This window comes from Nilaparvata lugens, chromosome 12, assembly GCF_014356525.2.
Source record: "Nilaparvata lugens isolate BPH chromosome 12, ASM1435652v1, whole genome shotgun sequence".
Taxonomy (NCBI): Eukaryota; Metazoa; Arthropoda; class Insecta; order Hemiptera; family Delphacidae; genus Nilaparvata; species Nilaparvata lugens.
In genome coordinates, this window is record NC_052515.1 from 17,056,640 (window position 1) to 17,083,930 (window position 27,291).

The following is a 27,291-nucleotide window of genomic DNA, read 5'->3' on the forward strand; positions in this document are numbered from 1 at the left end:
ATTATAAATATCTTACTTTTATAATTTCTTGCCGCAATTCTATATATAGGCTAGTGTTCTTTGCAAAATTTTATATAAAAGCAGTGATACTCTGCTTGAATTATTCCGCAATATATCCGTGATTTAATTTTACTTCCCTCTTTATGCTTTAAAAACTTTTAAAAATGTAAATAACTTCAATCCTCTTTTCTGTAAATATTTATAAATTGTTTCAATATAGACCTAATATTCTTCAAATAATATGACCTTTCTTATGATATCTCTTATACCTATGACTTATAGTACGACCAATTTTCGAATAACACGATAATAAAATTCTGAGTTCGATTTTTTCTCTAAAAATTCATCAATCGATAAATTTCTTTTCCGTTCAAAAAATTGAGTATGGTACGACTTGTTATTTTATATAACAGTGAACAGTTAATACTAAATTCGAAGAAATTCACAACCATGAATTTTTCACAAAATTTTCTCGTTGTCAGCGCTATAGTATACTGAGCAACTAAATAATCCTCGCAGTCGATTATCCACCTCTTCAATGCCCCACGTTGGGCGCCAAAATCATGTGGTGCTCTTCCTGGGGGAGTCACTCTCACCTCCAAGGATAGGACAACACATGTAGGGTGATGTAATGCTGTATTTAAATGCCTCACGTTGGGCCGGCAAAATCATGTGGTGCGTTTTTTTTAACGGCTTCACACATGTAGAGTGAATCTTGTACTGAGTCAATGGTGTAGCGGCTATAAATTTTGTAATTGCGTGTGTGGACGCTGAGTGTACACCAGACTGATTGATTCACTACAAGATTCAATACAATTGTCGGAATCGCGGGAGGCCTAAACGCTCGCTCACCCTTGATTCTTCTAATGACAAATTGTATTGTGATGAAATTTTTATAAGTAGTGTAGCGATCGCTAAACACTGAATACGGATACCTTAAAATTATTACCTGTGAAGAATGAGCATACAAAATCATACAGGTCGAGCAAAAATCCCGATGTAGATAATTTACGGGACTGCGTCTCTAATAAGTTCTGAAGGATTAAAATATAGGGTATTTGAACCAAATATCGTTCAGAATATACTTCGAGAACAGAGTCTTGTCGGGTTTTAAGCTCTATTGTAGGAATTTATATGATCTATGGCTGCCTCTGCTGTACAATTGATGCATTCGCTCCTAAGTCGAGGTAGGTAACAGATAAAAGCTGATATATGAGCAGGTAAGGACAAAGAATAAATATCTTGATCTGACCCCACTCGCTACATCCACTTAGACCTGTTCCAATATCCAGCTTAATTCAATTATTCTAATGATCGTATTCGATCGGTTCTTGATGATGATAGAACGTATCAGACACAATAATTGACAGGCTTAAGAAATAATCGAACTCAGAAAGCGAATTAACAAAACTGAAATATATTATAATAAAATATGTAATCATACAGTGCAGATTCAGAATTTGATTTACAGGTTGATAATAATTTAGCATTAACAGAAGGAGTTAAAAATGTTCTTGTGCTTGCATGATACCATGCGTGATTCAACAGAATTTTACAATTGATAAAATTGAACAATTTTGAAAGAATAGTGAAAAAATGAATTATAAAATATTTTAAAATTGCTCGGGGTCGTGGTTCAGGCAGCGGAGGATAGTTAATCAACTACAAATTCTTAGAAATTAAATATGAATAAATTTTAGGCTCTTAATAACTAAAAGCGCTTGTCGGCGTGGCCAATAATTTAACGAAGAAAAATTTATGTTTTTCTGCACTGAAATATTTTCGAAGCGTAGATTGGGGCCCCTTATGACTTATAACTCACGTGAAATTCCTTGGTCGTCGTGGTTTTCTTCTTTAGATCAAAAAATCGTTTGATCGGCGGCAATCCAGGCTTCGGTTTCAGCACGTGGGGAATTTTAATTTAAATATCTCCTTCACCAAATTAATTAAGGGATAATTTACTTTAAGCTTTTAAATTTATCGATTGATGAGAACAGAAATTTACGAATAACAAATAAATTGGCCTAAAATATCGGCTCACAAATAGAACATTTAAAATCGAACAAGAAATTTTCACAAATAGGTCTTTGGTAACTATAAAAAGAGATCTGCACGGTGAGGATTTCAAAAGGGAAGTGCTGCTCTTTTCTCTAAGCTTTTAGGCTAGACCTTGCTTCTCAGAATCTCAATGTAATAATTTGCATAAAAATTTGCCATTGGTAGAACGCTTGTGACGTAAACATGACGTCAGTGGCAAGTAGTAGAATACAATTCCTTTAATTACAATAATGATTCAATTTAGGTAATCCTTAAAACTGCTTAATCTTATAGACATAGTTCCTCTCATACAATGTACATGTGCTAGTGTAACTGATAAGGCAGGGTTGGTGTCTGATAATAGATTAACATGTGTTGCTTTCAAACGATCACCTTCTTGGTGCTATTTCTATGCACTGTGATTGGCTTAGACCTACCAAAGAGATTTAATTACCATGTGGTTCAGTTGAATTAAGTCGTTAATGAATTAATACTCTTGTACAATTTTTATTAGGTTTGAGATTATTATAATTAATTTCTGCCATTTTATCAATAATATAATTTCATGCTATGACCTATTTAGTTACAATAAGACCTGACGTATAATATAATTTCTTAAATAATAAATAATTTCAACAATAATACATACATTTTATTTTTTATTTTGAAATTCTTGATCCTTTATTGATAGTTTTATAATTTTTAGGAATGATATTTTACCTTGCATGAAAACCGGCATGACATTTGACAATGCTTTGAATCAGTCAGCTGCGTTCGAACTGTTTTAAAAACATCTGATCGATAGTAAACAAAGTGTAACCTCAAAATCAGTGAGCGATTCATAAATAATTTGTGCTTTATTCGCAAAATAATTATAATTTTATTGAATAATTTTCCTAGAAAAATATTCAGTACAGAACGGTACTCTTATCTAATATACAGTTATTGATAAGTAAGCTTTATCGCTCGGTCGCTAACTATTCCTTTAGCAAATTCTTTCATTTTAAAAGGTAATCACAATTTTTTCTCTCTTCTCATGAGATCTATTTGAAAGATTCATCACAATACCTGTAAGAGTGTTATATACTCGTAAATTTTGGCTAAGAAACATTTAAAAAGATCTATAATGTATTCCAAAATATAGTTAAATATGAGATACAGCTTAAAAATGAAAGTTCAGACAAGAGTAGTCTAACATGAGTTAGTACCACACAATATATAGCATAATTATACAATATAAACAGCCTATATTGATACTTCCAGAAATAACCAAAATAGGTGTTGGGGTAGTATTTTGTCGAAATTTTTTTATAAAATCTTATGCTCCCTTCATTTCACAAGAGTATAAAACATACTGTTTCATAAAAAATTTAAATTCTGTATTCAATGACGTTTTTTCTCTATAAGGCTTCCAAACATTCGATGTTTTAGTATTACATAATTTTAATTACAACATAAATTACATTATATATTATATACAACTGTAAATCTTATATACACAGTTATGAGTGAATTCCCGCGCTTTGAGCACTAAAGGATCAGTCTGAAATTTTATTTTGAATACTGTATCATAAATACGAGGACGATTTAATAATACTCATAACTTTGAACCTCATGATACCCTTGTACCTCTCCGCGGCTTCTTTCAATGTTTCAATAGATTCGGATAATTTCTGCGACTTATAAATGAGCAAAGCGACAGCTATCAACACATTTCCGAAGTCCTTGTCATTGATAAATTCGTCAACAGAGCTGCTCAACAAATTGACAAGACGATTTATGCATTCAGCATCTATGGAGTCTTCATTCGCAGGTTCCAGGAGTTTGATGACTATAGCAAGTTGCCATTTTTCTAAACTTACGTTTGTAGTTATTAAGAATTGTCTGAAACATATAATATAGAAGAAAACATTGGATTATATCATTTAATTAATGCTTATTACAATAATATACGTTGTCTTACATTTTATCATGATAATTAACAATACAACTAAAATATTAATTTAGTCGTGCCTCAAAGAAAACAATAAGGGTACTAGTAGCTCTTTGTAATTATTAAAATATGAATTTGAAAAATATGAACTTGTTGTAAAGTGGAATTGAAATAAATACGATGTTTGCAAACTCACTGGCTATTTATTTAACACCATTTAAATAATAAATCAAATACAAGATTGAATTACAAACTGGAGTCGCCTTGACCCGGAGAAGAACAGTAGCCATCTTGAATGTACATCTCCTCGATACATTAACTATCGAATATGCCATTATCGATATTAAATATTGGTTGGGGTTCGATACAATCGATACAACACCCCCACACCAAGTTACAAAGTAGTACAGTTGATGTACAATAAAAGTAAATTCAATACAAAATCAAATCAATAACTTTGGAATGAAATACAATACAAAATACAAATCAAATAAATTTATCAATAGAAACAAATTATAAATTCAAACGTTCTGGTGGTTTGATTACTCTCTTAGGTCTAGTCGAATTTATTCCTTGACCTTCACATACTTGCTTTTGATTTTCAATTACATCATCATTTCTTACAATAGGTTCAATTACATCATTGTTTCTTACAATAGGTTCATTCAATAAATCAGTATTTACACAAGTATCCGGTACAATTACAGTTTCATTTCTCATAGTCTCATTCGGTACAATCAAAGATTTATAATCAATACTCTTCAGCACAATACTCTTGTCAACCTTATAGTTAACTACATTTTTGTCTTCAATTTCATCTGTAATATTATCTTGATTGAAATTACAGGCTTTAATCAATTGATCAGCATGTCTACGCCATATTAAACCTTCATTTACAATTTTTACAATGTAGTTTCGGCAACCTACCACTTCTTCAATCTTACATTTTTGCCATACTCGTTTATTTGGATTTCTGTAATCTCGAGCATACGTTATTTTACCGACATCAAAGTATACCTCCCTACCACTAGGTTTAGAATAGCTAGGCTTACAATCAAGTGTAGATTCTTTCAAACAATGAAATCGATTTCTCACATTCCTACCAACATTCTGTAAGAAGGAGACTCATTAGTAATCCAATGTGGAGTATTTCTATAAGTGAACAAAGATCTACTTATCAAAGTATCAATGGAACAACCTTTGTTTTTTACATCACTTAATAACTTAGACAAAGAATACTTAAACGTTTTTACAGCATTTTCTGCCGCACCATTGGTTGCGGGATGAAACGGAGCAGATGTTATATTTTTAATCTTATTAGCAGTACAAAATTTTACAAATTCTTGCGAAACAAATTGTCTTCCATTATCACTAACCAACATTTTTGGAATACCAAATCTAGCAAATATTTCTCTCAATTTTTCAATAGTAGCTTCAGAATCAATTCTATTCATTTTATAAACTTCTGGCCACATAGAAAAACTATCAGTTACAATCAAATATTGCTTATTATTAATTGGACCCAAAAAATCAACATGAATTCTTTCAAATACTTCTTTTGTTTCAGGCCAATTTACTACCTCGCATTTTTGTGGTTTTTGTCTACTAGACATACAAACATCACAACTTTTACAAAATTTTTCAATAGAATCATCCAAATTTGGCCACCAGAAATAACCTCTAGCCAAACTTTTCATTTTCGACATACCCAAATGGGTGGAATGAAGTTCATTGAGCAATTGCAATCTAAATTTTTCAGGCATTACAATTCTGTAACCCCACATAATAGCTCCATTTTCAATGTTCAATTCAGATTTTCTTACAAAATAAGGTTTCAATTCAGGTGAATTACAATTTTCTGACCAACCTAACTGTATACAATGCATAACTTTACTTAGAATTTTGTCGTTTCTAGTAGCAATACGAATCTGGTCGCTATCAATAGGAATACAATCACTTACCAAATTTACATAATCATTGACAAATTTTTCAGTTTCATCATTCAAATCAACATCATTAACGAGAAAAACAATCATCAAAATTTTTAGTACCATTTACATATTGAATTTCATAATCATATTCAGACAAATACAGAGCCCATCTCTGTAGACGGTTTGCACCCATCAGCGGAATACCTCTATTCTCACCGAACAATGCTAACAAAGGTCTATGATCAGTTACTAGAATGAATTTTCTACCCAATAAATATTGAGAAAATTTCTGTACAGACCAGTAAATTGCTAATGCTTCTTGTGTATGACAGAATAATTCTTTTCGGCAGGAGTCAACACTCTAGATACAAAGCATATTGGATTCTCTTCACCATTGTCAAATACATGGGCTAAAACCCCAGCAATACTGCTAGCATCACAAATCAATTTTACAGGTAATTCTGGATTGTAATGAACTAGAACTAAATCTGACGACATTACGTTTTTGACTTCAATAAAAGATTGTTCACAATCCTTAGTCCATACAAAATTAACATTCTTTTTCAATAAACTATACAAAGGACTCAAGATTTTTGACAATTGTGGAACAAATTTACCATAGTGGTTACACATACCAATGAAAGAGCGTACCTACGCTACGTCAGAAGGCCTAGGAGCATCCACAATAGAGCTAACCTTACTAGGATCTTTTCTTATTCCTACAGAATCTATGATGTGACCTAAATACGAGATTTCTTTTTCAAAAAACTTGCATTTATCAAAATTCAAACGAAACCCTGCATTTCGCAGCTTAGTAAAAACACATCTTAAATTATGAAAATGCTCTTTGTCATCTTTACCTGTAATAATTACATCATCAAGAAAATTTTTTACACCACTCAACCCTTGTAAAACTCTCTCTAATTCTTTCTGAAATATTGCACAAGCTGGCTTGACACCAAATGGTAAATGATTTGGAACAAATAATCCTTTATGTGTACTCCAAGCAAGCATCATTTTTGATGCTATATTTTGGTTTACAAAATATAGGCTTAACATTTTCTTTCAAATTCAAATTAACTTTCCTCATCTTGTAGTGACCTAACTCTTTCTTAAATAAATCGCCAAATTCATGGATCAAATTATCTTTCTGTTCTTCCAAAGACATATTACAAATTTCAAAACTATTAATCTTGAACAAGGAAATCAAATCTCTACCAAATAATGGCCTAACACCATGTTTCACTACAGTAAGAGTACCTTCTTTTTCAACATCATTGTACCTGATTACACTTTGAAACTTTCCAACAGGAACAATATTGGCACCTACATAAGTTTTCAACTTTACATTAGATGGAAGCAGTTTTATTTTTGAAAACAAAGCATGATAGATATTTTCTGGAATAATAGAAATACCCGAGCCAGTATCTAATTCCATTTCAATAGGAATATCATCAATTACGACCTTCATCATAAGTGGTTTGACATCAGTTATTGAAAATAATTCCACTGTATCACAGTCTGATTGAACAAAATTAGTAGACTTGTTTTCTGACTTGCAAACTTTAGCCAGATGACCAACTTTGCTACATTTCTTACATTTATAAGTTTTATACTTACATTTGACAAAATCATGATTTGTTTCACCACAGGCAAAAAATTTTTTTACACTATCAGACTTGTTACTAATACTCTTAGACTTGAAATCATTTTTTACAAAAGATCTTACCTGCTGTGCACCAGCATGCTTACCTTTTCCGTTCTAGCTTCCCTTAAGCTTCCTTCCCGCTTAGCTGCAATTTCGATAATTTCTTGAAGAGTTCTGGATTCATCTTCCTCGCAAATTCTGTCTAGAATAGGACCAGGCAAAAGTCCAGCAATAAATTTGTCCTTCAAAATGTTGTTCAACTTGCAGTTCATAGCGAGCTGTTTGAGACGTACGAACCAATTCCCAATAGATTCGTTAGACTACTACTACTCATTGACTCTACGGCCCTTGAAGAGCCTTGGCCTCCTCCACAAGCCTTTTCCATGCATCTCTGTCCTGTGCTCGCTGCCTCCACCTTCTCACGCCCAAGGATTGAAGGTCTGCCTCCACGTCGTCCAACCATCTCTTGCGTGGTCGACCACGCTTTCTTTGTCCCCCTGGTTGCTGAGATAGACTTCGTTAGGCTTCGTTAGACTGCTGTTTCAAATTGTGGAAATCAATTCGTTTCCGATAGACCGAAACGAAGGGCGAAAATTGTTTTTCAAGAATAGAACAAAGTTCCTCATACGTTTTTGAAGTTGGAGACTCAGGATCACACAGGTTTCGAAGTGTTTTAAAAGCTGCATCTCCGATGACTGTTAAAAGCACTGCAACTTTCCTGTCCTTGTCGATTCCATTTGCCACGAAAAACATCTCAAGTTTTTCTGAATAAAACTTCCAATCACTGGTAATGTCAGATTCGGCCATTGATCCGATATTTGAGAAAATAGTAATCGTCCCATGACTAGAATTGGAACCCGCCGTGGATTCATTCATGATGAAAAACTTCGATCCGTTTGCAGGAACACGTGAAGTTATAGGTTAATACCGTTGAATACAGGAACCCGTCCATCATCCATCCTTAGGGTTTTAATCCTCGTCGCCATTGTTGTAAAGTGGAATTGAAATAAATACGATGTTTGCAAACTCACTGGCTATTTATTTAACACCATTTAAATAATAAATCAAATACAAAATTGAATTACAAACTGGAGTCGCCTTGACCCGGAGAAGAACAGTAGCCATCTTGAATGTACATCTCCTCGATACATTAACTATAGAATATGACATTATCGATATTAAATATTGGTTGGGGTTCGATACAATCGATACAACAGAACTCAACAATGATTCAACAATATGAAGGTGATAATGATATTTTATTGTTTTGTATATAAATAAAAGAAGAAGTTCAACTATAACAATGTACACTGAAGGAGAAAAAGATTCTTTCCATAGTACTTTGTTGTAATTACAAGGATGAAGGATCGTTATAAACAAATCTCATCTTAGTTTTGGCATTGAAGTCTTGGAAATATGCTTTGAAGAAAATTTTCTCCGATTCGAATACTGTACTCTATTTTGTTAAACCTTCTTGAGAAACAATGGATTGTTATTTCAGTGATAACATAAGATTGTAAGCTTCAATAGCAAAGAATGATATTCTAAGGATTTGATTTGTAACTTGGATGTTGTGATGGTGATCTTATAGCATGTATCACCGTAAAGAAACATACTGCAAAGTAATTATTATTATTCTATTGTCTTTATTAATATTAATCCATTCGGAAAAATTACCTTTTGAAATGTCCACGCCCAGGTTTCGATAAATTAGTGGTGTTTTCAATCTAAAGTAGTTTTACCATTTAGAACTAGGCAGGTCCTATAATTCAAGTTACTATTGCTGATTTCAAACAGAGATAACCTTAAATCCAAAATCAGAACTATTCGGAATACATATTTATATTGAAATTGCTCCAGGCATCCAGGTTGATGCAGCCCAATGAGTTCTAGTGATATCTGGAATATTGATTGGAGCTTTAATAAGAAAGTGGAAAATGCATTTATACATCTATTTCGAGCTTGAAGATTGAATTGGATTTCATTGTCAAGCATATTCTAAAAGCACTACCTATAATTAATATTACTCCTCAATTCAATTCACCTTGATTGATATGTTTTACCTTAATAAAGCACCCCAATGCTTGTTGTCCAGTTTGCTCATTATGTCAGAAAGCAGGTTCAAATTCTTGACAAAGATTCCGTTAACAGTAGTGATGAGTGGTAGAAGTAATTCCTTAACAGAAACTTCAGAAATTTTTGGCAAAATGTCAGCAATGCTATCAACAATTTCTGTTGCGTTTTCAAAATCACTGCTGCACAGCTGAAAAATCAAACAAAACATTGATTGAAAATGAAAAAAATAAACATAGTTATGAGAAAATAGTTCTGGTAGCCTATGACACGGTTGCACAATAGCCGGTTTAATTCTAACCGTGATTAATTCCACGAGAACCAATTGGAGAAGGCTCTATTGAAAAGACGGTGTCTCTGATACGTTTACGTGGAATTAAAAACGATTAAAATTTAACCGGCTTTTGTGCAACCGGGTTTTACAAAAAAACATAAATATGACAGAAAAAATATATTGACTATAACTCAATTAGAAAATCGATTTCAAACTCACAATTTTTACTTTCCATCATATTAAATGAAAAAGACTAAGAAATTGTCAAAAAACCACAGATTTATTGATACTTAGAAAGACCGGTTTCGGTTATTGCACCATTGTCAATCTCTGATAAACTAAAACTAAATAAAAGAGCAGCAGAATTTATACTAGTAGGCGAGTACTGCTATTGGTCAAGGGCATGAAAGCCTGCCATTGGCCCAGCTAGACAGTCTCCTCCCACTCAACGGTGTCACAAAATGGCAGCTTAAGCAACAGACTCGCCATGATAACAAAATTTACTTTCAGTACAAGATAAGAAACAAGAAAACAAGTGAAAGATAATAAAACAAATAATGTAAATGGAAAAACTATTGACTAATGTATGCTTATCATGTTATGATAAAACAAAATTCGTAGTGTTGTATTGGTTGAAATGAATCTGGTCATTTAAACTATACTGCGAATTTTCCTCAATTATTCTTGTTATTTCTAAAGCCTCTAGAATATTCAAAGATCTGCCTTTGTTATTAACATGCAGAAACTCAATATTCTCCTCAACTGTGAACTTGTGATTATTTGTTATCAAATGTTCTGCAAAGTTAGATTCCCAATTTTGTTTATTCCAATCTCTGATGTGTTTTTCAATTCCAATTTTGAAACTTCTACCAGTTTGAACCACATAACAAGCATTACAATCACCACATTTAAGTTTGTACACCCCACTTTTATCCCAAATATCAATTTTGTCTTTACTCCAGCTAAATAGACTATTTAAAATCGGTTTGGTCTTGAAAGCAACATGAAATCCATTCCTCTTCAATTCCCTACCTATCTTATCAGATACAAGGCCTAAATATGGTATTGTTAGTGTCCAAGTCTTCTCCTCACAGTTTGAGCCTACAAAGCTAGAATTGATTGAAATATGTCTGTTAATTTTACTCAATAATCTATCCAAACTTTCTTCATACCCATTTGTAACAGCTATCTGTTTAATTTTAGTGATCTCAATATCAAAATCATGATGGATCATACGTATTGTTAATGCTTTATAGACCATGCTATTGAAAGCAGCAAGTTTGTGAGGAATAGGATGACAAGAATGATGAGGAATGATCCATCATCTTGATTTTTTCCAAGGATAATGCACATATGAGAAGGATGATGATGATGATGAGATGAGTGGACCTACAGTTTCAGGTGGGTTCCACACCACCGGGAAGTGATTTTTCAACTCATGAAATATATGTTGTGGAGTTGACTCCTGCAGTGGTCACCCGTCTAACGAGAGTAGCAGGCCAACACACGCATGAATCTGAATATTTAGGTGAGCGATATCTTATCAGCCTAACCACGAAGCCAATCTTATCAAATTATATGTCTTTTTATAGAAAAAAATTAGTCATATCACGAATCTATTACAAATATTTTAACAAACACTGTGTCATATTTCTTTATGGTTACACGTCCGGTTTCAAAACTTTTTCACCATTAATAGGGCGAGAAATAAATAGTAGTCGCTTGGAGCAAGCAAGGTTGATAGTTGATACTAAATAAGTTCGATACTCAAAAGTATAAGACGATAGAATGGCATTTTCTCTCAATACTACTTAATGATAACCCACTGCTACCAACTATGTCATGTATTATTGGATAATAAAATATATTTTTTCCTGATACTAAATAGCTTTACATTTTGAGTCGCACATGAACTGTAAAAATTACAATATTTATAAGTTAAATTCATCAAGTTTGTATTGGAACTGCGATTTTTAATCACCTTAAAATGTTATAAATTAACGACTAGTAGTCTATTTCGATAAATGAATAGAATGCTAGTCATTAGTTTATAAAATTTCAAGTGGATATAAGTTGAACTTGGTTTGATGGTTTGCAATAATTGAGAGTTTATCAAGTTTAAACATTAAAATGACGATTCGCAGACTGATATAATTTATTGTGGAAAATATGATAAGTTTACTCACTGACTGATCATGCTTTCGAATCACACAGGATTCAATGTCAACATAGCAGTTCATAGAAGTGAAATAAAAATCATCAGGTACGCTTTTTATATTTTATTGATTCATAACATAAAATTAATATAGAAAATAGAAGAATGAAATATAAAAAAGGTAGTTGATGATTTTTATTTCATTTGAATAATTGTAGTAGTCCTATTAATAAAGGAGAAGTGAGTTTTCAAAGTTTATAGAAGTAACAAACAAAACGTAAAATGAAAATTTTGTAGATCTTGTAGTCAAGAATTGATTCTTGTACAAATAACTGACCCAGGGCAGAAGGAGAGTCTGACATAGGAACAAATGATACAAGGCCACATTGGCCAATGACCGAGTCAGGGTCATTCTAGCGTCATTGGTGTCCAGTTGGGTCCACACACTGATCAGCTGTTCTTTGGTCAATGTACGCGTTTCGAGCAACTCATTCACTCCATCTTCATCGATTGCATCTGCATTTAGTTTGGCCAGAAGTAGCTGAGGAAGGTCGTTTCCTGAGAAATTATTTATGAAGTTTATTCAATGTTGTTTTCCAACACGAACTGTTAAAATTATTTATAAAAATTAATGTTAAAATTATTAAATCACTTATTGTTATTAAAAAAAACGACTAACAGTCAAATTTTCCCAATAAATGAATATAAAATATTCGTAGGCTTCTCGATAATTGACAATCGACATTCATATTAATTAAAGCCAAAACGCGTTCAGGCGTCCAATTAATAAAAATTTATTCACTTACTGTGACAACGAGATCTTTCGGCCGGTCCGCCATCTTCCTGGTTGTACTCATAGACAAATAGAAGGATTGGATGACAATCTTTAGAGTACTGTTATTGGTGTCAATTGTGGCTGAGAAGGTAATCTAAGAGGATGTGGGATTTGAAGTTGGTTTGTTCATTTAAAAGCAATAGACAATAAAAAAAACAATGGTCCAATTTAGAAGCAATATTCAATGCATATTAAATGAACAAACCAACTTTAAATCCCACATCCTCTTTGATTACCTCCTCAGCCATAACAAACCCAGTAGACACCAATAACAGCACACTAAAAATTCCCATCCAATCCTTTCACTTGAGTGCAATCAGGAAGATAGATGGCGGACCTGCCGGAAGATCTCGTTGTCACAGTAAGAAGATAAATTCATTTATTGAAAAAATAGACTGTTGGATGTTTTTTATTAATAAAAAAAAGTTATTCTACAAAACTCATTTACAATATTCAATAATTTATTCATACTATTGATTACAATATTTACACATAATTTTTTTTCACTTAAATACCTACATGCTACTACCCTGGAGACTTCTGCTGTTGCAAACTTGTCCAGTAGTACAACTGAGAAAACAGCTTGAAGGGAATTTGATGAGAGCTTCTACTCAAGAATTATCTGCTGTAAATTAACTTGTTATGAATAATTTGGCACTATAAATTTAGTAGCATTAGCATTATGTATTCATATGACTTATGTATTTATTGGACAGAGTATACCCCTGATACTTGCGACTTTTAGAATGTAAGTCTCCTATATATTTTTAATACATCGGAGTTCGAAATGGATCAAGAAGTTATTATTTTAAATTATTAATTTATTTGATATTAATACATGGTAATATATGTATAATAATATATGAATGATATTCATACATGGACGGATAAAGTCAATGATTGGGAGAGAAACAATAGGCTTAATACTGTATTGTTACTCATCCAAATCTTGGAAAATGATAGTCATAATTAAATGTGACCCATTACACGATCGAAGATTTGTATTCATATTAGACAATCGAATATTTAGTAGAAGATGACACCAAAGAAGATGGTTATTCAAAGATCTTTTATGAAATATTTCATCATATAATTAGCTCACATGGTTATGATTTCAATTCTCACAATTTAAGAATATTTAGTAAATAAGAATGTGTATCCTTAAGGTAATTAGAAATTCAATTCAATCAATCGTTGACCAGCCTCAAGCTGGATAGGTACCTACCTACCGTACGACAATTTAGCTACCGTACCTACAGAAAACAAAGTATTGCACTGCACAATTTAATAAAAATGTCACAAGTGTTTGAATAAATTTAGTAAATTTGAAGCTAATAAACACAGACTTATTCACTGAAAATAATACAAACATGACTAATATGCTAGTGCGTTAATATAATGGAAGATAAATATACATTACGTCTGGTTGGCTTCGAACAGCGTCAGATAAGTCAAAGCATAGAGAAACAATAGAATATAAGAAGATATCCCATGGTATAGGGCATTTATGTCGCAACTTTTACTTTATCTCAAGCCGATAGTCCACGTAGACCTAGTTCTTTCCCGTGGAGCTGTGTGACGCTGGTAGTCTCTCATATTGCGCTGTTCATACACCCCAACAAAACAGTAAAAATCTACAATAATCTTTTAGTTAACAGTAAAAGTTGCCACATAAACGCCCTATACCATGAGATATCTACTCACGCTATTGTTCCTCTATGGCCAAAGTGCTAGCAAAAAGCAAGACACCATTATTGTTACATTGAATTTATATGTAGTATATATTTACTATTTGTCTTTGACTCCATTACAGTGTCCTCCAGACTATTTTAAGGAAGGGATGATGATAAGAGATGAGTAGAATTTTAGTAGAGTGTTAGTTTCAGGTGAGTTCGGAACCACCAGGGAGAGATTTTGATTCTCATATATTATTATCAATAATTTGGCCAGTCATCTTTCCAACTAAAGAACTAATAAATCAGCTTTAATTTGAGCTTAGAGATTTGATATTTTAGAGGAATGGAAGCTCATTATAATATTGATCAAATTAATATTTATTTGCATAACCATATAATTTGTCAGAAAAATATAAAACTTCAAAGTAAAATACTTACTACCAAGCTCTAGTTTATCCTTCCCACATTTTATGTCTTCTGTATCCTCATCAGGATCTTCAGACTTTTGTAAAACATTGTCTTCATTGTTTCTAACAAACGTTGTTTGTGATTTTGATAGATTAATGTCAACATTGCAATCAACTTCCATTGCGGTATCTGACTGATCATCCTCTATACTACTGACCACTAGAGCGCTTATCAAGTCGACAGTTTTGTCTATATCAACATTATTCTCGTGTAATTGATTTTGTTCGTTGATTTTTGACGTAAAAAACTTTATTTCATCCCATCCAGTGTCACTGTCATCATCACTGTGCTGAGAGGCTTGTAGAAAATCGTCTTCTGGATCCTAGAAAAAAGTAACACAATTATTTTTTGCTGAGGATGATGCCATAAGCTTATCCACTTGTGCGTGGGTAATGAATGAATTATTATCACTATCTTATCGGTATAATAATATCGTTTTGTACTGAATTTTGTTTTATCACAGTGCTGTAATCCTGTAATGAGCAGTGTTGTCCGTGTGTAGAGCAAGCTGGGATACTATAACAAGACAATAGGCTAATGGTGTCCCAAGAGAAAAGAACCGGACACCAAAGCCTTGTGTCCCTAGACCAACTGTAATGAATGCAAATGTAATAAGAACTAAACTCCACGAGACCACGACTCTCTCAGACACTTGCTGCCCACTGGTACATCTTTACATCAGCCTGGTGTTCTAAAATGAATGTATCCTTTTAAAGTGAACTCCAAAATTGCAGTTCTTCGTGAATGATGTATGACCTTCTTGGCATGTCAACTATGATTTCAGAAAAATACCTATACATGATGCTGCTCTGACCCTTTTTGGAGATGCACTGGCCAGCACCCCCTGGGAGGCTGTGCTCCATGACACAAATGACCTGTTTGGAACATTTTCCCAATATTTTCAGGAGAAGTTTAACAACTACTTTCCGGAAATTGTCAAGTCACATCGCTCTCAAAGGCCAAAAAAAGCTCAGGCCGTGTGAAAAGTGATCTTGAGTGGTACACTGATGATCTTGCCAGACACTAAAGGGAATCATGCTTGCCCTAAAAGATAGATGTGAGCATGGCAACGGCGATGACAGAGAAAGATACCGTCGGGCCAAATCCATCTACAAAAAAGTATTGAGCAAGCTAGAAAGTTGGCAACAGCATCTAAAATTAAGAGTGCACCAAATCGTTCCAAGGCTGCATGGGATGTGATAAACTCACATAGATCGATGCCGAGGAGACAACTTGCAATTCCTGACTCTTTCAACAGTTTCTTCATAGAGTCAGTAAACGACATAGTGAGTGCAATGTCTGCTGTTCCTGAGGATCCAGTTGAGCTTCTGGCTGCACAAGTACCACCCACGCACATTCGTCTCTCAGTCTGGACTGAGAGACGAATGTGCGTGGGTGGTACTTGTGCAGCCAGAAGCTCAACTGGATCCTCAGGAACAGCAGACATTGCACTCACTATGTCGTTTACTGACTCTATGAAGAAACTGTTGAAAGAGTCAGGAATTGCAAGTTGTCTCCTCGGCATCGATCTATGTGAGTTTATCACATCCCATGCAGCCTTGGAACGATTTGGTGCACTCTTAATTTTAGATGCTGTTGCCAACTTTCTAGCTTGCTCAATACTTTTTTGTAGATGGATTTGGCCCGACGGTATCTTTCTCTGTCATCGCCGTTGCCATGCTCACATCTATCTTTTAGGGCAAGCATGATTCCCTTTAGTGTCTGGCAAGATCATCAGTGTACCACTCAAGATCACTTTTCACACGGCCTGAGCTTTTTTTGGCCTTTGAGAGCGATGTGACTTGACAATTTCCGGAAAGTAGTTGTTAAACTTCTCCTGAAAATATTGGGAAAATGTTCCAAACAGGTCATTTGTGTCATGGAGCACAGCCTCCCAGGGGGTGCTGGCCAGTGCATCTCCAAAAAGGGTCAGAGCAGCATCATGTATAGGTATTTTTCTGAAATCATAGTTGACATGCCAAGAAGGTCATACATCATTCACGAAGAACTGCAATTTTGGAGTTCACTTTAAAAGGATACATTCATTTTAGAACACCAGGCTGATGTAAAGATGTACCAGTGGGCAGCAAGTGTCTGAGAGAGTCGTGGTCTTTAGTTCTTATTACATTTGCATTCATTACAGTTGGTCTAGGGACACAAGGCTTTGGTGTCCGGTTCTTTTCTCTTGGGACACCATTAGCCTATTGTCTTGTTATAGTATCCCAGCTTGCTCTACACACGGACAACACTGGTGTTCCAGCCTGCTGGTACATGGTGTCTAAATTATTTATTCACTGAATTCTATTCCCTCATTACATTAGGACTAATTTAGAACTCCAAGTGTCTGAGCAAGTCATTAGTTTTTATTGAGCTTATTACATTAGGAACCACAGCCAGGACAGTAAAATCTAGTGTCTCAACTGGCTTTTACTGCCAGCCAGTTGAGACACTAGATTTTACTGTCCTGGCTGTGGTTCCTAATGTAATAAGCTCAATAAAAACTAATGACTTGCTCAGACACTTGGAGTTCTAAATTAGTCCTAATGTAATGAGGGAATAGAATTCAGTGAATAAATAATTTAGACACCATGTACCAGCAGGCTGGAACACCAGTGTTGTCCGTGTGTAGAGCAAGCTGGGATACTATAACAAGACAATAGGCTAATGGTGTCCCAAGAGAAAAGAACCGGACACCAAAGCCTTGTGTCCCTAGACCAACTGTAATGAATGCAAATGTAATAAGAACTAAAGACCACGACTCTCTCAGACACTTGCTGCCCACTGGTACATCTTTACATCAGCCTGGTGTTCTAAAATGAATGTATCCTTTTAAAGTGAACTCCAAAATTGCAGTTCTTCGTGAATGATGTATGACCTTCTTGGCATGTCAACTATGATTTCAGAAAAATACCTATACATGATGCTGCTCTGACCCTTTTTGGAGATGCACTGGCCAGCACCCCCTGGGAGGCTGTGCTCCATGACACAAATGACCTGTTTGGAACATTTTCCCAATATTTTCAGGAGAAGTTTAACAACTACTTTCCGGAAATTGTCAAGTCACATCGCTCTCAAAGGCCAAAAAAAGCTCAGGCCGTGTGAAAAGTGATCTTGAGTGGTACACTGATGATCTTGCCAGACACTAAAGGGAATCATGCTTGCCCTAAAAGATAGATGTGAGCATGGCAACGGCGATGACAGAGAAAGATACCGTCGGGCCAAATCCATCTACAAAAAAGTATTGAGCAAGCTAGAAAGTTGGCAACAGCATCTAAAATTAAGAGTGCACCAAATCGTTCCAAGGCTGCATGGGATGTGATAAACTCACATAGATCGATGCCGAGGAGACAACTTGCAATTCCTGACTCTTTCAACAGTTTCTTCATAGAGTCAGTAAACGACATAGTGAGTGCAATGTCTGCTGTTCCTGAGGATCCATGCCTGAGAACTGGCGTTTTTCCAGATTTCCTGAAGACCTCAAGAACCGTTCCTGTCTACAAGAAGGGGGACCACCAGAGGCCTTAACAGCTTCAGGTCAATTTCAATGACTCCAGTGTTTGGAAAGGTGATTGAAGTGGTCATCAAGCCCCAACTTGAGAACTTCTTTGAAAGACAAAACCTTCTTTCAAGTATGCAGTTCGGTTTTCGAAGAGGGAGGTCTACTGTGGATGCAGTAAATAAAGTGGCTGAACGTATTGGTCTGGTGTTTGAGGATGGAGAGTCTCTGTGATGGAGCTGACCCTGTGCGATCTGAGCAGAGCCATTGATTGTGTTGACCATTGCATCCTGATTGAGAAACTGCGCTACTACGGTGTAGTGAACTCAGCGCTATCCATTCTAGAGTACTATCTGGCTGGGAGGCAGCAGGTGATGTCTCTGGGTGGAGCTTCTTCCTGTCCACTCCCAGTGAGCCACGGTGTACCTCAGGGATCAATCCTGGGACCGATCCTATTTTATAATTAATAGTTCTGTGAACAGTAGACCTCGAGCAGTTATAAACCACAGTCTCCTCTAAAGGTGCGTACAGATATACGCGCCGAGAACATGAGCAATTCACTTTTAATCAGCTGACTATACCTGTATTTTTACAGAAACGGTATAAGATATGGATATAAAAAGCTTGGCATCAGCTGATTAAAAGTGAATTGCTCATGTTCGCGGCACGTAAAATCTGTACGCACCTTAATACTGTTCATCAGAGTAACTCTGTCCTGTCCTGCCATGTCGGCGAGATATTGATGTATAAACGACTGATGGCTGTTTGGGTTGTTGTATCAACAATGCTGATAATCCTATTATATTAAGCAAGCAATTTCTGTGTAACTGTTTATATTTTTATATCTGGTTATTTATGTTCAACGGATCTCATAAATTGCTCTAACGATTTTCACGAAATTTGGAACATAGTAGGTTTATGATATAAAAATTCGATTGCACTAGGTCTCATCCTTGGGAAAACTCGCTGAATGACATTAAAAGGATAATTCATCCTTGGCTGAAACAGCTGAGACTTTCGTCGTCTGTGGATAGTAAATAGTAAGCAAATGATTCTGTGGAAAATCAAAATATCGCATCCCCGAAATTCATAAGCTGATGTATAGCCAGCTGTAAAATATAAACACGATTATTTTAGAGGATTGTGTTCTGTTTTTCAATAAATAAAAACAGTTGAATGCAAACAAAACCAAGCATATCATCTGCAGCCTGTCAAGAAACCTTCCTGGTGATCAAGACTCTTTCAAGCTAATGGGTTTTGTTCTGGACAGTAAACTAAACTGGGCCAGCATAGTCATGCTGGGTCATATTCAGCATGTGACCACAAGACGACTATCCAGAATTTTTTTCTGCTGCTGAAGCTGAGGGGTCATGTGACTGAGACCTATTTAGTCATGGTGTATCACGCGCTCTTCCACTGTCACGTTTCCTATGGCCTACTCATATGGGGTCATTCAGCAAAGGTGGTGGACATGCTGAAGTGGCAAAAACGGGCTGCCCGAATCATTACCGCAAGCAAATATGCACATTGCAAGCCCCTTTTTGTTAGACTTGGTATACTAACATTGATCTGCCACTTCCTACTTTTCTGTCTTATATATGTCAAAAAAAAACCCCAGCAGTACATGTTGACTCAGACTGATGTGCATGAGCACAACACCAGACATCGAGAGATGATTGATATTCCCAGAGTACGGCTTCAGAGATCACAGGTGTGCTTCAGGAGTTCGGCATTGCGTTTGGCGGACTTCAATAGGCTGCCTACAGGAGTAAAACAGTTGAATCTAAGAGCGTTCGAGAGAGTTGTCTCCAAGCTCTTGAAAAGCAAGGCATACTGCAGTGTTGGTGAATAGGTATATGAGTGATGATTTACCGGAAATGCTGTCTTTCTAAACATGCCTTATGTATGTTTGTTTTGTGTATTATATGTTTTTGACGCCATCGATTCCATATTATGGGTAAAGGATGCAGATTTAGGTATAAAGGTAAAGTAGGTACTCACATCTTCGAAATCTTTAGAAATGTCTGGTAACTTTGAAATGAGAAATTTCCATTCATCTGAAGGTTCTTCTTTTTGTAAGTCACTATTCATCTCTAGAAACTCTTTCAACATTTTTTCTCCCTTTTTCGAAAATTTCCAAGAGCCCCAATTGCTAAATACAACATTGTGATCTTCATGTATTTCGTCCATGGCTAAACTAAACTGAATAAAAGAGCTAATATACTATGGGTAAGAATTAACAATTTGAAAATATTTTAAGAAACTTTAAAAAATAATAACTCTCTGATCGTTATTTCGTAAAGTCTATGTTGATTACAGTAATTATAGGTTATGTTCACAATAACAAACAAGTAAAACAGCGGAAGTGCGTCGGCTCTCAGCTGACAGCTCAGCTCAAGGAGCTCAGCTCAGCTGCTAAAGGACGCACGTCTCCCTGTAGAATTGTTACTCTAGTATCGGGGAGTTTGCGCATGCGCTGGTAGCGTATTTGTTGAAGCAGTTCCGTTCACTGTGATAACAGCTACTGAGCTGTGACAGGCATTCAATGGAACTGATTCGCAACACAGCTGGGTTTTTAAGTTTAATGCATGAACTCCTACACTAGCACTTTTTATGCTTCTCCAAATTTCTGTTGATGGCATAATTATTCTATGTTTCATTCAATCATGTTAGAATAAAGAATCTAATACTGAAAAAACAGAGTTTCCTCATTGTGGAATTAAGCTGCAGTGCAATAAATGTCCTATGTGTGAAGAATGTTTCAATTTCTTAATAAGTTTTTAACAATCAATCTATTCGTAAAATGTCCAAATACATTTTGATTATTGTCAATCCACATTTTACATCCTATCCTTACACTGCTACACTATCATGTCCCATGTATGAAACTTGAACATTGATTTTGAAAAATTCTTCTTCTTCGATGGCTCAACAGCCCAGATCGAGCCCTGGCCTCCTCAATCCTTCCTCTTCAATGATTTCAATCCCTTGCTCCGCCCTCCAATTTCTCACATGAAGTCTCTTGCATCCCTTGAGACTCCATCCATCCATCTCAGCCTTGGTTTTCCCACTGACCTCCTTCCACCTGGTTGTCCTACATACATTTTTTGGGGGTCCTCATGTGCTCTACATGACCTGCCCGTTGCAAGTGCTTCAACCCAATGTACATAGGGATGGCACCTTATAGAGCTGTGCCAACTCATCATTATTCCTTATTTGCCAAACTCTTTCCTCACATACAGCTCCATAATTATATTCTCAGAAGCATTCTTCTTTCCCAGCGATCCATAGTGTTTGTAGCCCTACATGTTAGTGCCCACACCTCACTTCCATAGGTTACCACTTTGTGGACTATGGTCTTATAAAGTCTGACCTTGGTTTTTTTGTGGTCATTTCTGGATTTCAATATTTTCAGCAGAGAGTAAAATATTCTGAAATTTGGGCTTCGAGGTGCACTATATTGATATGTTTAGAATCTATGTGCAAAATGTTGGAGATCTAAATCATCTAGTCCAGGCAATGAATGCTCAAAAGAGGGTATAGAGGGAAAAGTTTGGAAAATAATTTTTGACCCCGCAGTTCTGTTTAAGGTAGTAACGAGGTAAACATATCAAAAGTTCCCACCCTTACCATCTGTGCTAAGGGGGTGGGGGTGGTTCAAAGGTACCGTTTTTTGGTTTATCGCATATAACACAAAAACTGTGTATCTTATGGACATAACTGCTTTATACGAAATTGAAGTCTACATAATTTCCTACTTTTTTATCTCTCAACTTTTCCATATCTCCTCTAGTTTTTGAGATATCCGTTCTTAAATGTGTGATGCTGGAAATGCAACTTTTAAACCACCCTCATCCCCTTAGCACAGGGGATAGGGGTGTGGACTTTTGATGTGTTCACCTCCTTACTACCCTCAACAGAACTGCGGGGTCAAAATTTTCTTCTCAACTTTCCCCTGTACACCCTTTTTTTGAGCATTCATTGCCTGGACTACTTTGTTAGTTACGGTTTATTGCAAGTATTATTCCAGTGTAAATCATTTACTTTTCATAAACTATTCAAAACTAATATTGGGAATTCGTTCTCAGGTATTTTATGTTCAATTTATTTATTGACATTGAGAACTCCTTTCTTACTGTCACATTATTATAATGAATATTCAAGTCTTATATTGTTATACTATACTATGGAAATCTTTTAGTTATATCTTTGATCTAAGATTTTTTTGCTAATCTATATATGCCAGCGAAATGGCACTGATTCATTCACTCACTCATTCATAATCATCAGAACTAAAAATCTACTGGACCAAATACGTTCAAATTTGGCAGGCTTGTTCAGTTAGCCATCTAGAGGCGCACTAAGAACAGATTTAAAAAAACTCCAAAGATACGCCCAAAATATTTGTTTCCAGCGTTTTTTCTACGTTTTCTCAGCTTTTTGAAGAACTAATTGACAAAAAATATTCAAACTTGGAACAGAAGAAGTTCAGCAAGGGTCTAGAAATATCGTTTTGAGAGGAATTAAAAATAACGTCAAAGATACGCCTAATATAGGCGCTTTTACAGCGTTTGTCAAGCGCTCCTCAGCGTTTTTTCTGCGTTTTCTCAGATTTTTCAAGAACCAATGAGAAAATATGATCAAATTTGGTACATAATCATAGCTAGGATATATTAATTGTTTTCTTTAGAGGACTTCTTATTAGGCAGAAGATACACCCAAAATTAAATTTGGTACAGAGGTTTAACTAGGGTCTAGAAATTTTGAGATAAGAGGACTTCAATATTTCGTCGAAGATACGCCCAAAATTGGCATTTTTCGAACATTTTTCTCACTTTTTCCAATAATTATATTCTCAATATAATAAATCGTCCCCGTTCTGGCAAACTCACTAACTACAAAAATGCTCATTTTCAGTAATGTATTTCGATAGGCTTAAAAAATGTAGTTCTTTGAGTAGGCAGAACTCACCAAGTCATATATTTTATTACTATTTCTATTTTTCCACTTTATTAGATCTCACTAAGCTGCTAGACACATTTTTCTTGCCTGGCAAAATTCACCAAAGTCCTTTAGTTTCCAAGGAATCGTCTAGCAATTTTCACTAACCATCTTTAATGAGTTTTCATCCTCATGAATACAGAGCTTCATCAAGAATAATATTCACTAAACATATTTCGTGAGTTTTGCTTCCACAAACTAATTATTAATGGATAGTGATAACATTATTATTTTATTCCCTAAATTTCAGGAAATGGTGAGCAATATTTGCTGTTTGGTAGTCAGGCAAAACTCACCAAGTGTTATGTGCTTATAACTCAAAACTGAGTTTTTGACTTGGTGAGTTTTGCCAGAACGGGTACGATATCATGTTTTCAAAAAAACAAAATTCATTCAAATTTGGTACAGAGGTTTAGCTGAGGTGGAAAAATGTTGGCGGAGCTCGCCTGCTATCCTAATCCTGGATGATCTAGCAGTGGGTCCAGGGAGGGGGGGGGCTAGTAATTTTAAAAACATTTTCAACATTCGGCCTCTGCGCACGACGTGGACCGCACTATAAAAAAAGTAATTAAGATAATTTCAAGACCCTTGTTGTAATGTTGCTCTTATTAGGGTGGAGCTTTTTCGAAATATATTGTAATTAGGGTATTAGCTGGGGGAATTAGAGAACAGTGGTCTAACGATCTTGCACACCATTTGCTGGGATTATAGTGCGGTCCACGCTATAATGGCATTATTTGATTAACATTGGTGTTGCTACCCTTGTCTATCATACGACAAAGGAGATAGCGCTATCCTTTTCCACCTCCTCACCCTTGTCATATCGTTTTTCAACAATGCAGAAATATGATTTTTGGTAAATATATTACCAAAATACTCAATATTGATAATATAGAACTCTATTATCATCTTATCATTGAAAAATATATTTTCTTGACAAATAAAAATAATATATTTAATTATTTATAACGAGAATGAACAGTTAATATTAAATGAGATATACCAGTCTTAGCTATCCTCTATAGAAGGCAGTGGCAAGGCAAAGAACCGGCAACACTGCTCTCCTACTGCAATTATTCTAACGACGAAAAAGAATGAAGAAAATGGAGTATTAGACTGAGGATAAGAAGACGAAAGAGAATAAGAAAAAGAGTGAGAAGAAGAACAACAACAACAAGAAAGTAAGAAGTAAGGAATGAAGAAGAAAAAGAAATAGAGGAAGGAGAAGAAAATGATGGCTTGGCTCATCAATCATCATATATTACATAAATAATACGTATTATTATTCTGGCTTTTGCAAGGCAAGCCTGCTGTTTGTGATATTCTTATCTGACCTCCGGCTTTGTAATTCAAAGTCAGAACTCAGAAAAATGAAGAGACAAAGTGGAATGGGTGGAGTGAGAGACGGAATGAAAGGAGAAAGACAGAATGATGGAAGAAGGAATGTGGGGGGGGGAGAGGAGTTCAATAGGAACAGGAGGAGGAGGAGGGAGATTAGTGAACACTTCTGTTCATGATGTGTGCTCCTTTATTCATTTCTCATCCTCATATACGTTTCACATGCTCAACATTCACCTTTTACTTCTTCATCTTTTCCTCCACCTGTCTTCTTGTTCTATTTCTTCTTATTTTTTCCTTCTTCTTCTTCTTCTTCTTTTTCTTCTTCTTCTTCTCTTCTTCTTCTTCTTCTTTTTCTTCTTTTTCTCCTCGTGTCTCCTTCTTCATCCAAGTGAATAATGAAATATTAACACTGTTTCTAAATTTTAGAATGGGGAAGAAAGAACGAGATGAATGTTAAGGTAGCTTCCATTTTCATTTTTTCTTTTTTTAGCTCCGAAGGAAAAGCGTTCTCGGAAAAACTTCCTGCCTTCGATTTTCCGCTTCACTTCGTTTTTCAGTCACTCAGCAAGAAAAAGGAGAAGAAAAGAAGAAGAGAAGAAGAAGAAGAAGAAGAAGAAGAAAAGAAGAAGAAGAAGAAGAAAAGAAGAAGAAGAAGGAAGAAGAAGAAGAAGACGAAGAAGAAGAAGAAGAAGAAGAAGAGGAAGAAGAAGAAGAAGAGGAAGAAGAAGAAGAAGAAGAGAAGAAGAAGAAGAAGAAGAAGATGGGAGGATAAGAAACTTACAAAGAAGAAGAAGAAAAAGAAGGAGATAACTGGTGATGAAGAAAAAGATTAAGAAAAGAAGAAGAAGAAGAAGAAGAAGAAGAAGAAGAAGAGGGAGATGGAGGAGGAGAAGAAAAATATGAAGAAGAAGGAGGAGAAAAAAGAATAATAAGAAGAGGAAGAAGAAGATAATATAGTGGGGGAGAGAAGAAGGAACAGAAGTGTGAGAGAGAATAAAGGGGTTTTATTCTGAAGAGGAAAATACCTCGACATTTTTCCTTTATTTCAACGGACTGGAAAAGTTGTCCACGTTATTATGGCAGTGGAGAAAGATAGGAGAACAGCGTTGCCAATTCTCCGACTGTAATTCTGTAAACATGTCGATCACATTGAATTGATAATTAGGAGTAGTTGAAGTTGATCCTTCAAATGCAAACATCCTGTTGAATTTAGATACTGAAAATAATTTTGTAATCAAAATTTGATCACAATCTATTGGATTCAGCTCAGTCAAATAAAAGTTCCATCAATAAAATTATTGGTATTTGTACAGATGCTTTGTATTATATTGCATAGAAGTTCTCCCTTATCTTTCTTCTTCTTCTTCTTCCCACTCTTCTTATTCTTCTCTCCCTTCTTCATCTTCTTTTCCATCACCAGTCAACTTACTCTTCTTCTTTTTCTACTTCCCACCACCTGTTTTCTCCCCCTATCTTTTTTACGTCTTCTTCCTCTTCTTTTTCTTTACCTTATGTTTCTCCTTTACCCTTTTTCTTCCTTTTACTTTTTCTTTTTCTTCTGTCTCTCCCTTCTCTTTTCTATTCTGTTTTCTTCTTCTTCTTCTTTTTTTCTCTTCTTCTTCTTCTTCTTCTTATTGTCAGTCCTCTTCTTCTTCTTTTTCACTCATCTTATTCTTCTCCTCCTCTTCTTCTTCTCTCCCACTTGTCTCTCTCTTCTTCATGCTCATTCTTATTTTCCTTCTCTCTTCCCATCCCTCTTTTCCTTCTTATTTTTCCCCAGCTTCTTCTACCTTCCCTTGTAAGAATGTCTTTGTCAAAAAACCGTGCTTGTCTCCGTAAGTAATAATCTGAAAAAGGCGAGCATGAGGCGACATTTTTAGAATTTTTTACTACTTTCAATTCAGAAGCTCGAGAATGTATATAGTGAGGTCTACCTTATAATGACAGTATTTGATTAACATTGGAGGTGCTTTTCCACCTCCACAACGTCCTAGATCGTTTTTTAACGATGTAGAATAGTATATTTTGCACCTAGAGCAGAAAATGAGATTTTTCCGGCTCGAAATCGGTTTTCAAGTCTAGGCCGTAGGCCGAGGACTAGAAGATTGAGAGCCGGAAAAACATTTTTGCCCGTGGTGCAAACGCTATTTCTTGCCACACACAAAAATAAACAATATTTATATAGAATAGTTGTTTACTAAGCACTTCCGAAGCAGAAGTGGAAGGTGATAGCTCTAGCAAATCTGAGGTAATCTGAATATCAGGAATTATCCAAGTATTTTTATTTTATTCTGATTTGTCTAAATAACCTAAAAGATGATGTCAATTATGTGGGAGGTTGAGTTTATTTATCTTTTTTATTCTTACAAATGACAATAAGATGATATTATTATAAATGTTTTAATTATTGAATAATGACACAA

General features: G+C 35.2%; 2 protein-coding genes across 2 annotated transcripts in view; one reads left to right on the top strand and one right to left on the bottom strand.

Annotated features, from left to right (window-relative positions):
• Window positions 1–27,291, top strand: part of LOC120353923 — a 114,657-nt gene that overhangs the window by 17,996 nt on the left and 69,370 nt on the right. The gene's annotated exons all lie outside the window — the stretch shown is intronic.
• On the bottom strand, window positions 3,099–20,908 carry LOC120353835. Its single transcript, XM_039438990.1, has 5 exons — window positions 20,528–20,908; window positions 15,001–15,352; window positions 12,389–12,609; window positions 9,613–9,812; window positions 3,099–3,921 (listed from the first exon to the last, which is right to left on the bottom strand). The coding sequence occupies exons 1-5, from the start codon at window positions 20,714–20,716 to the stop codon at window positions 3,606–3,608; spliced, it is 1,278 nt and encodes a 425-aa protein (XP_039294924.1). The 5' UTR covers window positions 20,717–20,908; the 3' UTR covers window positions 3,099–3,605.

Bases quoted from the DNA above. Each gene is read 5' to 3' on its own strand.
- LOC120353835 (XM_039438990.1), bottom strand. From the start codon at position 20,716: ATGGACGAAATACATGAAGATCACAATGTTGTATTTAGCAATTGGGGC. The intron at 12,610-15,000 runs GTAAGTATTTTA...ATAATTTCTCAG, and splicing joins GGATAAACTAGAGCTTGGTA to GAAACGACCTTCCTCAGCTA. The intron at 9,813-12,388 runs GTCAGTTATTTG...TTGATTTTTCAG, and splicing joins AGACTCTCCTTCTGCCCTGG to CTGTGCAGCAGTGATTTTGA.